Source organism: Lonchura striata, chromosome 2, assembly GCF_050655825.1.
Source record: "Lonchura striata isolate lonStrDom1 chromosome 2, ASM5065582v1, whole genome shotgun sequence".
NCBI lineage: Eukaryota > Metazoa > Chordata > Aves > Passeriformes > Estrildidae > Lonchura > Lonchura striata.
In genome coordinates, this window is record NC_140704.1 from 30,434,365 (window position 1) to 30,446,972 (window position 12,608).

The 12,608-nt window shown below is 37.7% G+C and overlaps 1 protein-coding gene across 22 annotated transcripts in view; it reads left to right on the top strand.

Annotated features, from left to right (window-relative positions):
* HDAC9 (histone deacetylase 9) overlaps positions 1–12,608 on the top strand; it is a 472,095-nt gene that overhangs the window by 240,212 nt on the left and 219,275 nt on the right. For 20 of the 22 annotated variants that reach the window (XR_014953235.1, XR_014953236.1, XM_077787618.2 and 17 more), the window contains 2 exons: positions 636–762; positions 2,652–2,773. Coding sequence is in view for 20 of the 22 variants with exons in the window: in XM_077787618.2 (XP_077643744.2) it covers positions 636–762; positions 2,652–2,773 (249 nt within the window). In the remaining 2 variants the exon portion in view is untranslated. The remainder of the gene's footprint in view (positions 1–635; positions 763–2,651; positions 2,774–12,608) is intronic. The other 2 variants (XM_077787591.2, XM_021538290.4) reach the window with 1 other exon arrangement.

A 12,608-nucleotide genomic window follows, 5' to 3' on the forward strand; every position in this document is an offset into this window, starting at 1 on the left:
CATGCTGCAAGCTTGAATTGGCAGTTTAACCTTACAATGACATGCTCTACTTTTTGTTCTCTTTTGAGCTAGCCACTAAGAGAGGTCAAAATGCAGTGTCTCCACTCTCACAGACTTCACACGTAGAGGCTCTTAAGGGGCTCCAATTAAAAGCCCCACTGCTTGCTCTTTTTGCAGTGTTCTGCTTATACCCAAGGACAATTTCAGAGGACAATTTCTCTGTGTTGCTACTATTACTTTATTAAAAGAAAAAACATTCATTACTAAAAACTCAAACTGAGCTTTTGTTACTGTCTTTTTCATTCTATTGTTGGTTTTGTATTGAGATTGTTGGAGACTATCAGGAAATAATTTAAATTCTTTAGATACATCTGGCCCTGGATAAATGGTCTCATCTACTGTTGAAATATTCCTTATGACTTCACTGGATTTTTGGGTCATAGCCAGCTTCAGGCTTCCAAAGACAAGCATTTAATACAAATGCTATCTCATTTTGACTTTTTCCAACAATATTTAGTTTATAGTTTACAAAACTTTCAGCAGTAAGGCATAGAGTCTGTTTTGGGATTTGTTTTCTTTAAAAAGGTATTTTTTTTAAAGTAAAGATACGATGCATTTAACTCTGTGTTTCTTAGGGGCAGTGGCCAGTACGGAAGTGAAGCAGAAACTTCAAGAGTTCCTGTTAAGTAAATCAGCTACAAAAGACTCTCCAGCAAATGGGAAGAATCATTCCATGAGCCGTCACCCCAAGCTCTGGTACACGTATGTTCAGTATTAAGCTGCTTCCTTCTCTTGTTGAGGTATCAGCTAAAACTTGGCAGAATGCTTTTCCAGCAGAGGTGTTGAGAGTCTGCCTCCAGAGCAAGGCAGCAGTTCAACCCAAAGATTAACAAAAAGCCATAAGTATTATACTTCTGTTTGAACTCAGGAGTATTCAGTATTTAGTGGTGAGATGAGAACTATACAGAACAAGACACTCTCAAAAATCTGTATAATTGTTTTTATTTCAGCTGGTTCATCTGTAGCATCTATAGCTGTTGCTATCACAAACTTTACAACAATACCTGTCACTTTTCCAAGTATCTTAATTTTTTGCAGTTAGAACAACTTTGTATTTGTCTTACTTGGATTTTGAATCAATCACAAAACATTTCCTTTTGAAGAAATGCTGCTTTGATTCCAGTGAAGTTGCTTGAATGGTGTTAGTAATTCACAAGGATTTTGAGAAAGACAGTGGTCATTGAACTTTTCTGACTCATGGATTTTAGCATCCAGACTATATATTCTTATGATAACTTGGCCTTGATGAGAATCTGCTTAGACCATGGAAGCAAGTGATTTTGTTGAGTCCTTCAAACGGTCTGTTCACATGTTAAGAGTTTACAGTTTGGAAGTTTTTATTCCCCACATAAATGAATCCAACAAAATTAACTCTGCGTTTCTGAGACTTCAATGTCATGCTCGCATTGACCTTCAATAGGACAAGCAGAAATGCATATGGTACACTAGATTTCCATTTTTACTTATGCTTTTTAAAAAGGATTGATGAAGGCTGGCCCTTGGAGTTTGCGTTCTGAGCTAAGCAGAGCATTTTGGTAAAATGATTTAATATATACATTGTGTTTCGTGGAGATACAGTAATTCGTTATTTTTTTTCCTTCTAAATAATGTGTAAATGTCGCTTGAATATGTAAGATTTCTGGACTTTTCAGATGACCGAGTATGAGGAGCTCTGCAGAGGATGCTTTCTGCTACACTACAGAAAGTAGTATTTCTTCTCATGAGTGAGACATATTATTGATTAATCACACTGCATTGGAAAGACAAGCAGAGTCTCTAAAAGGCCAAGTAAAATGATGTTTAGCTAAACACAAAGTTTGAAAGTTTTTCTCCTTTCCCTCTCTCCCTCTTGAGATAAAAAAATGAACCAATCCTCCCCCCCCCACCCCCTAAAAAAGCAAAAAACCAACCCCTGTTTCTGAGCCATATGATGTAATTTCTACGCGGTTGTTCAGAAATCTCTGACCACAATATTTCTTTCATCCAGCAGTTGTCAGAAAACACTCTTCAGCTTGAAGCTTCTCTGCTGACATGTGTGCTACATGCTGCAGAGTGGTGTGCTCACAAAATTTACAAATTGAACTTAAAGTCAAGGTTTCATTTACCTTGTCCACTAAATAATTTGGGGAAGGGGGTATCCAAGAGATAATAATTCAATATTTCTGGTTATTTTAGACAAGACCTCTTTCCTGAAAATCCCTCGCATTTTGATAGAGAAGGCTTGTTTAATATACATCTATTTGTATGTGAAAAACAAGCCTTAAGTGGCTTTTGCTGTGTGTCAGCTGATTCATATTAAAAAGCAACCACCTGAATTGGTCAATTCCCCAAACTGGAGACAGACCCTGTCTGTAGATCAACATGAATCTTATCCTATGTGACTGCTGTAATGAGTGCAAAAAATATATTTTGGGAATCCCAAGGAGTTCCATAACTTACTGTAAGAGTGAAAGTGGTTACATGAGCCTGTGGTTTGTGCACACTTATACGAACAAGAACATAAACACAGCTGAGACGTGTACAACATGTGAGAATAGTTACTGCTGGTCACCTCAGTGACAGCTAATTTGTGACCTCTGTGTCTGCTGCAGGGCTGCCCACCATACCTCACTGGATCAAAGCTCTCCACCCCTGAGTGGGGCCTCGCCACCATACAAATATACTTTACCAGGAGCACAGGATGCTAAGGATGATTTTCCACTTCGTAAAACGGGTGAGTTAGTGTTGTTTATTTGAGCCCCTTGCCCAGCAATTCTCCCACCCTTTATTTTTACCAGGCTGTTCATTAGCAAGGCATATATCATATTCCACAAGTTCAAGATGATACTATGAGCAAGTTCAAAGATCCAGACTGCATATTTCCAAGGTCAGCCTGGCCACATGGTACCAAGAGTTGGCGTTTCCCAGTGCTGACAGATAGTGCAGGCTTCAGTTCTGACAAATTTTGTTTCTAAAGAAATCATCATTTCATGGATCTTTATTTTCTTTGCCTTTCTTCTGGCTTTAATAACTCTCTCTGCTCTGCTTAATAGATAAAATATCTACCTTCAGATGGTATTCTGCTTTTTAGACAATGTTTTTCAGGGCATTTTGAGGGGAAATCGTGGAAAGAGGAGAAATTGGATTAATATTGCATTTTTTGTCATTGATTGTCAGAGTTTGTATGCATATCACAGAATATTCTGAGCTGAAAGAGACCCAGAAGTATCATGGAGTCCCACACTTCAGTGAATAGCCCATACAGGGATCGAACCTGTGACCTTGCCATTATCAGCATTGCTCTGTGCCCATTTTGCATGTCTTCTGACACATAGAAAATGTTCTTTTGAAGGTTTTAGAATATTTTAGAAGATCTAACAATTGAATAGATTATCTTGACAGCAGGTGAACTGCAGACTTAGCTTTTTCTGCACCATAAAGAAAGCTAGGATGGCAGTGGAGTCCATGTGGCTGTTGCCTCAGGACCTTGGTGCAGTGACTGGTATCCAGGAATGCAGGGAGACACTCAGAGGAGGGGGGGAAAGGAAAAGAAAACATTAGATCGCTTATTGCATGAGTCTGCTGTTGAGTGATATAGTTACGTTCAGAGAGAAAGTCTGACCCCCTACTGTGCTAACAGCCTTTGAATGCGATTTTGCCACTGGGAGATTGAAAACTAACTGCAAAACTGACTTGAAAAGAAGTGGCATTTGGAGCCAGAAGATATTCAGAGAGAAAATCCAGCCTGTATCTAATACTTTGGGGCAGACTCTCTAAGCTCATAATATATCCCCAAATATTTTCAAAGGAATGGAAGCATGAAAAGCAAAATGCTAATTTATTCTAGATGAATTACTCTCTGTACAATATGGTGGCAATATAATAAGGTTCTATAAAATCTTGTTAAGGCTGTTCAACACAATAAACCCTTATGTGGTTCTCTGCTTAGTACCACTGTACAACATATATTTTCTAAGTCAATAGACTATACATTTTCATTTTTTGAACAAAAAGATGCATCCTTTTGTTCATCTTCTGAATGCTGCAAATTCATCTACATGTATTTGAAATGCAAGCTTTAATTTTTCTTCCATGTTTATGTATCTTAAACATTATGATTGATATTTATGATGTGTCAGCCTGTTGATCTGTAAAACAAAACATTTTCAAACTTTGTAACAGTAAAGTTCTCGTGCAGCTGCTAATACTTTTATATCTCTGTGGGGGTTTCAAAATATTCCTTAATTCAATTCCCATTGTCTGCATAAGAGGACTATAATATAATTAAATCCAGATGTTTTCTATATGTTATTCCAAATATTTGGGCATGGAGTGCTTCAGTTCCAAAATTGAACAAAGGACATGATGACTCTCTGAAAAGATATCTACAGAACAAATAGACAAATACTAATATAATCATTAATATAAACGTTTCTATGACATTGACATAGTGATTCTGATAAGCAAATATAAATGAAGTGTACAGCATGTTGTATGTTACCAACAGAGGATATTTGATATCTCTCCATATCCGTGAAAATAGCAACTGCTAATATCCTGTTTACATATCCAGTCTCTCTGTGTGCTAGAGATGTTTAATTCCAGTCTTAGCAATATCCCCACAAAGTTTTCAATGGTTGTTCATCAGGTTGAGTGTAAAAGCAACAGGAACCAAATCGACACAAGTCAAATGACCCTAAACTGATCTGGGTGGCTACAGGGCCATCCTCCAGGCAGAGGGGACATTGTGGAGCCTGTGTCATCCTCACGGGACCTTACTAGACAAAGATGTCCCACGAATACTCATGTATATGGACAGGCTGTAAGCCTGCAGAAATCTGACCTTTGCCATGAGGGGTGAACCTCTTTTCCTTCCCTTTAGGCTATGAGCGCTTATTGCCACTGGCTCCTGGCAAACTCTCTGTGGTGCTGAACCTGCGTGAAGTCAGCAATTCATATGAAAGCAGACCCCACATTCCTTTCAGCCTTAAGAAAGGAATACCTGTTGTGACTTTTAATTACAGCTGTGTTTTGCTTTCTAGGTTACTTAAAAAAAAAATCTTTATAATATAAGATACAGAGGTATCTTTCTCTTCTCTCACTTTGTTAAAATGTAAGATAATTCTGATTGAATCAGGTACTCTGAGATCAGATTTAATGGGAAACAAAGCTGAATGACTCTTCCCTGACATCCTAATGTGTTTTTCAGTGCTAAGGGAACACCAAGTGTCACACAGGCATAGTAAATCATGAATTTTGCTTGCTTACTTTCTTGTACAGTAATCCATTTAATCTTTGCTTAATCAGTCCTTCTTTTTAATCTCCTAAAAATTATTTCCGAAATAACAAAGGAAAATATTTTCTGCAGCTTTTACTCTTCTAGTATCTAGAATGGTGGAATGCTTAGATAAATAGGGGAGGACATAAGAGTCTTGCTTTGTCAGTGTTTAGGTACCAGAGTTAACATCCTAGTGCAGTGACTGTGGTTACTCAACAAGTCTCAGCCATGTGAATTGTTCCTTTCTGTACAAGATGCAGCAGAAGTTGTCAGCAGTGGACTTCAGAAAGTTTAGCTACATGGAGGATTGGGACTGTCCTAGGGGCTAGAGGCCAGGATATGCAACTCTTTGCACAGCTGCATTCAGATGGTTGGTGTTGACAGACTTTGAAAAGAACAGAGCAAGGGGAGCTATTGCTTCACTGGATAGATAAATACACCATGAGAAGCTACACATCTGTAGCTATGAGCAGAATTTTGTGTAAACAGCATAAGATCAAATTTTCAAAATCCCCAAAACTTGCACCATGGTTACCAGTTTTAAAATGTTTTCTGCAAAGCACCCAAAAGCCTGAGCAGCACATGGATCATTAACTTTCAATGAGACTAATGCATCTAAATTACCCAGAGAGGTTTGAAAATACCTCCTTATTACTGAACACTTTTGAAATTCATACTGACTGTTTTAAGAGCTCTGATGGGAGCCATGTACTTTTGAAAATCAGATCATTTAATAATGGGGAACTTTTGCTTGTTGTGCTCCTCTATTCTGTGACTCTCTGTCCAGGAAAATATTATCCTCTGTATGAGGATACAAAACAACATAGGTTTTGTAGGGTAGAAGAGCTTTTCAAATAATTTTTTTCTATTTTTTTCTTTTACCTTTTTAAAATGTAGAAATTCTGGCAAGTGGCCCTAACAGTTGCATTTTCTCCAATCTCTAAAATTTCATTTTTTGTATGCAAGTGTTGATGTAAACCAGCAAAAGCAAGTAAGTTCCAACAAGGGTTAAGTCTCAGGCCGAAGCTGTGTACTTTTTTAAAAATATTGCTGTAGGTGGAATTTCTGCATTTTATTTCATGTTTTGGCTTTTATTGGAAGAAATTCCTGGGGACATCATCATATCAAGTATGAACTGTTTTGTCTTTCCCAAGTTTAGCACAATCATGGAAGAATGAGAATGTCAATCAGCATTTCTATTTATTTTGGTTTTGTGCCAGTTGACTCTTTCTTTGCAGATGGAGTTGTATGCTTACGACTTGCACTGGGCTTAGGGATCTGAAGATCTCTCACAATGTAACAATTTCAGAAGGTGTTTGTAGCTCACTTTCCAAAAACTGTAAGCATAATCAATGGAAGCATAGCATGGGGTTTTTTTTTAAGAACAAATAGTACAAGGTTCTTCTTTGGGAGAAGTTGTGTAATTCCATACAGGAAAAAAGAGGAGATGAAGGATTGTTTAATATTGTGGTGAAAGAGAGGAAGAAGGCTGTCCTGCACAGCCATGATGATCACTCTCTAAAAACCATATTAAGTTAACCTGATTAGGCAGTAGAATAACAGTGCAGCTCTTGTGTAAATGAGAATGAAAGATTCCTGAATGAGAACTCAGCAGATGTAATTTTTTAAGAAAAGAAATTAATTAGAATATTTCCTTACAGTTTTTCATGCACTTAGTGACTCAGTAATTTACTGGAGCAGTTGAAAATCAGAAGAAAAACATTTTGTGTGTGAAGGTTTTTCTCCTTCCCCCTTTTGCGCCACCAAATTTTCTGTTTGCATTTTCTAGGAAAACACTCTTTTGTGATGTAACAGTATATGAATAAGCTGGATTTCTTTTGGTTTTCATTTAAAGAAAAAGGCTTAGACTATCCCAAACCCTCAATTACCATGTCTGCCAAAATGAGGAAGTCCAGCTCAGAGAAGTGCTATTTTTCTCTGAATTTATGAGAGAGAACAATAAATGGGAGAGGCACTTTGTTTATTGAAGCAAGGAAATGAGGCAAACATATGATTCTCCTAATTTTATCCCATTTTCCAGGGATGCTAAGCATTCCTGCCTGTCCAGAGTTCTTGTTTTTCTGGGTTGGTGAACCATCTCAACAAATGTGGACTAGGTAATATGCCCAGAAGAAATCAGTACTTATCACAGTGAGAAGGACAGATATCTTGACTCGTCTTCCCATTAATCACCAAATACTTTCAGCCTTCCTAAATTCAGTATCAATAACTTCAGAGCATGTAATTAGCATGTGGGAGGAAGTTTTAGAAAGAGAAAAAACTTCCACTTGCAGAGTGAATCGGAGGCAAAGCTCCTGGATTCACGTAATGAGCCGGCCAAACCAGTGTCCAGGCCCAGGAAGCCAGCAGCTCCAAGGGAATGTGATGTGATTGTAGCTACTGTGTGGGGCTGCTCTTGTCTCCAGCCCATCAGAGCACTGCAGCCTCCCCAGCTAGGGCTGAGGAGGGATGTCCTGTCATTCTGATTGAGCTCAAGTTAGAGGAAAATTTATTTGAGATATCTTAAAACTAAATAAAAATTGGTGCTAGGGTAGGCTTAATTACGCTGTCAAAGAGCAAAGAATTTGTGTAGGTGTGCTTTGGTATCATGAAAGCTGTCAGGGCCTGCACCAGGATTCAACAGGAGCAATCACCAGAATGATTCTCATGAAGATCATCATAGTCTTCCCATCAGTGGAAGGTTGTTCCTCTAATGTATTTTATTTAACACTTACTTTTAATTGCAGAAAGCAAGTTTTTTGTGAGTGGGTAGAAAATTTACTCAGTTTCTGGATTCAATGGCTTTCTCTTTTAGAAAAAATCCCAGTCCATCATGTTCTGTTTTGCCAGTAATTATGATGCTACTGGCCCTTCTTCATAACTAAACTAATTATTCAATCCTGATCAAAATACTTAGTTCTTTTACTGATCAGTGTATAACCAAAATTGAATTAAGAATTATGAAGTTCTGCTTCATGTGAGAACATAAAATCTTTCTTACACTATGTTTTCAAAAATGCTTTATAAATTAGCATTAAGAAGTACCTTGCACAACTTTGTGATAAGCAAGTAAACAGATACTAGGCACGTTTTTGACTTTTGAACCTAAAGAAACACCTTCAATAAGCAAGAGGGAGCAGTCCTAAAATCTAAAGCATTTTAAGAGTGTAATGTCCATTGAAAATGAAGTGGAATGTTTTTAATGGGGATTTCAAAGCTTATTCCCTCTGGATACATAAGTTGCAAAATACTCCATATAAAATTTGAGACTCTTTGAAGTCAGTAGAAACTGTCCTGTTTGATTTCAGTAGGACAAGGAATTTTCTTCCACTGTATCTAGAGCAGGGACAGTTGAAAACTTTTAGAAAAGTAAACAAGATCATCTAAAGATGAAAAAACAGAGAAGTGAAATGTGGAAATCACATGGTATGGGGTCATCCAAAATAGAAGATATCGGTTAGTAAAGACTGCACTTCTCCAAAATTCTGCAAAATATAGTTTCACTGAAAAATCTATTCAAACCCACAACTCTAATTAAGGGGTTTAGCTGCCAAATAAGATGTTGTGGCTAAAGCCAAGTGAGTATTACAGAGCCATTCATGAGCAAAGGCATAAGCTTTGTACTTTGCTTTTGATTTTCTCATGGGAAAGTAATATAAATGAGACTGATACCTCCCCGTTGGCTTTCACTGTTAGAAATGCAAAGCATGCTGAAATTGTACATAATTCTCTTCCAAAGGAAAGGAAATAACATTTCAATGGTTTTCCTCAGTGTCTCGTTGAGTTATGGTGGTGCACAATTATTCTTGTTAAATTACTCTACCAGATGGAAGGCTACATTGAATATTTAGCTAATTAGGTTGTAGAGGACTGGAATTATATCCCAGAGCATATAGAATCTATCTAAAAGTAAATTTATTTTAATTCCGTACGGTTGTATGGTTGTGTGAAGGTATAGGATGGATGTGGGTTTTTCTTCTCACTTTGCTTAACATAAAGAGATGTTTTCACAAAGTTGGCCTTGCCTACAGAAGTTCAAGAACACAAACATGTCTTGAATGCCCACACAACTTTGGAGCCAATTTTATCTTCATTTTTCTTCAGTGATGCTGAATTGCCTTCCTACTTTTGAGATGAACTTGGCCAATGGTTCTCATCTGCTAGGAAAGTATTTTGGTTGCTTTTGTTTTCTTGGCAACTTGTTGCCTTTGGACAACTCCAGAGTACGTTTCAGCAGTCTAGACCTAACCAGCTCATGTTTACTGATGATACTGATGCCCTGTTAAACTGGGGGAGAAGGTAATGGTGTTTCATCATGAATTTCTGAAGGCCGATGAAATATTGGACTGTACATTCTGCCTGACATGAGTTATCACTGCTGGATATTTTCCTGGATTAAAATCAGGGGGATTTAAACACCCTATGAACCAGTTCTTTCTTTTATGTGTTTTGGGGAACAACATAATCATGAATATGATTATTCTTTAAAAAATAGACTATGTATCTAGGGGTCAAATGGTGACCATGGCAAAAGCCTTGGCTTCAGGGCCTAGGAAATTATCTGTGACAGTTCTTCACTGAACAGAATATTTTTTTTCTTGGGATTTGGTGGATTTTGGAGGAGGGTTTAGACTGAAGACTGGGATTTGCTATATTTGCAGAAAGTAGGATATTTTAATCCCATTACTTCTTCCCAGCTAGAACTGACTGGCGTAGACGGTCACAAGAAAGAGTAAGAATTACCAGCAGAGACCTAACCAGAAGGACTGTCAGTCATGCGTATCTTAATTTATTAATTGAATTATTAGCATTCAAATGAGGGATAATACCCTCTATTCAAGCGCTTGTTTCATCTTCTTTTCTTGTCTACATCTCCTGAGAACTCAGATGCGAGTTGGATCCAGAAAGTGCTATAAAGGTGTAATAAAATTGCAGAATTTGACGATGTGGAGAGAAGATGAAAATTAATTTTAAACTATCCTTATTCCTTAATTCTATGGTTCAAGACAGTATAGTAGTATTTGCTTATTAATCCCCTATTTATTATTGGAAAAGGATATTATTTTGCCTGTAAGATTAAGATGAACCTGACATAGCAGTTAAAATGTCATGGTTTCAGCAGACTTGAGAAGCAATGAAGATTCATGAGGCCTTCTTGAAACTGCTGTATAACCCTGTGGTGCAAGGAGATGCTGTTTCTTTGCTAAAAACCAGAATTAGTTAAAAATTCTATTGAGAGGCCTGTTTTTTTGCCTTATAGGTTACATGAAGAACATATATCAACAGAAAATAATACATCATATTGTTCAGATATTCAAGATCTTCAATTTTGGCTAAATCCAAGCAGTACTATAAGTAATTTCTACATCTAACTCAATAAATTGTGCCCAGAAAGATAACATATTATCCATGCATACATAACTTGTTTGCATGGATAATGAAATAAATATTTTATGTTTCATACAGACTGCAGTGAATAACAAATAAAAGTTAGATGTTTAAAGCATCTTCAGGGACTATTTAATTTTCGAACCTGCTTTAAAAAATTAATGAAAAATTTCTAATCTTGTTAAATTGGTTTCCTTAGCCTGAAGAGAGCAGAAGGGCTACAAGATTCCCTCTAATCTAATTAGCTCTTTTACCATGTGTTTCACTAAACCTGTTTTTTTATTTAGGACACGGATATTTACCTTAGTCTGAAAAAATAAAGCATTCTACCTTTTACAGAAGTAAAATAAAGCAAAGGACTAAAGGGTTTCACATATGACCAGCATTCCCCATAAAGTGAATGGCTGTACAGGAAACAGTTTCAGTAGATCCTGAAAACGCATTAGGTGATGCAAGCCAGAAAAACAAAGCATCTCCATCCTGTATTGCTCTGTCTGGTTCTCCTGCCTTGTTGGGACCACCCAGCAGTTAGATCCATGAAGTTCTTGGAAGAGTTTTAGAGGGCACATGTTAATAGCTTTCACTCTCATTAATCTAATTTAAAACTGTTTCAGAAGTGGCATTTTCAATCATCAGAATTGAGAAGTCATTGAACCCACAGAATTATACTACATGCAGATTACTACCATCTTCTAGTCTGTCATCCAGTTGGGAGAATGTCCACATGTACGTTGCCCAATATTGTCTTCCATTAGGATGTGGCCTTCTACAGCGATGTCAGTCAGTCATGTATGAAGACAAAGAGGTACCACCCATCTTGCCTATTCTTTATATAATCATGTGGAGGTGGCTGAAACATGGTTGCTGCCTACAGGAAGTCAGAGCAGCAATCAGAAACTTCATTCAGAGCAGAGAATAGTTACATGATTGTGAGAACTGCATGCTGTAAAGGCTATGAGACCTGTGAGATCATCTGTGTCTCTCAGGACCCATTCACAAGTCTTCACAAAGCAGCTGAGGAAACTGGAAACAGCTTTTGTCCCTGACCTGTGTCTCTCTGCCTGTCTAACGTTCTGCCAGGCTTTGGTTGCATCCACAGTTGCTGAGGAAGCCCAGATTATCTTTGCATTTACGCTTTCTGGTGGTGTTTAGGGCTGTCTTGTGCATTTGATTCTGCCTGCCTCAATTGAAGGGGAAACTGGTCCAACAGCCTTCAGACCAGCTTCTTAGGATATGACTGTTCTGGTTGACTTTGTTGCAGTATTAATGTGGGATTGACCTTTTCCTTGGTCTCCAGACCCTGGCATAGCATAGGCAGGCAGGTTGTTTCATTATTTATTTATATTGCCAGGGTGACTGGGAGCCCACAGCACCCAGGAACCTATTGAGCTATGCAATGGGCCCAACAAAATAAGGATCTGTTCACAGTGTGATTTTTCCAATTCTGCCCTTCCTGCTTCAGGATAAATCACAACAGAAATCTCCAAGTTATCTCATTATCCACATGCAGTATCTTATTGAAAATATTCAATTGTCAGAGTGCTAGAAAGAAACATGACAAAGGATAAAGAAGTCATGTGCTGGCAATACCCCCACTGTGCTATCCAGTGCCATCTTAATGTTTGTTTTGCAGTTCTGATGCCTGTACCCACACATCATCATTTTGTGATGTAACTTTGAGCTATCTTAGGCATGGAGTGTTATGGTTGTGTGTTGTTCAGCACAAAATCCTTGTCTGTACATGAGTCTCTAGTACAATAATATTTCAAAATAGCAACCTTTGTGGTGTGAATAAACAGATTTCTTGTATTCAATTACTGATGCTTGTTAGATATGAGCCAGAAAAAACCCAAACTCCTGCATGGAGTACAGTACAGAATATATTTAAATCAGTACATACAAG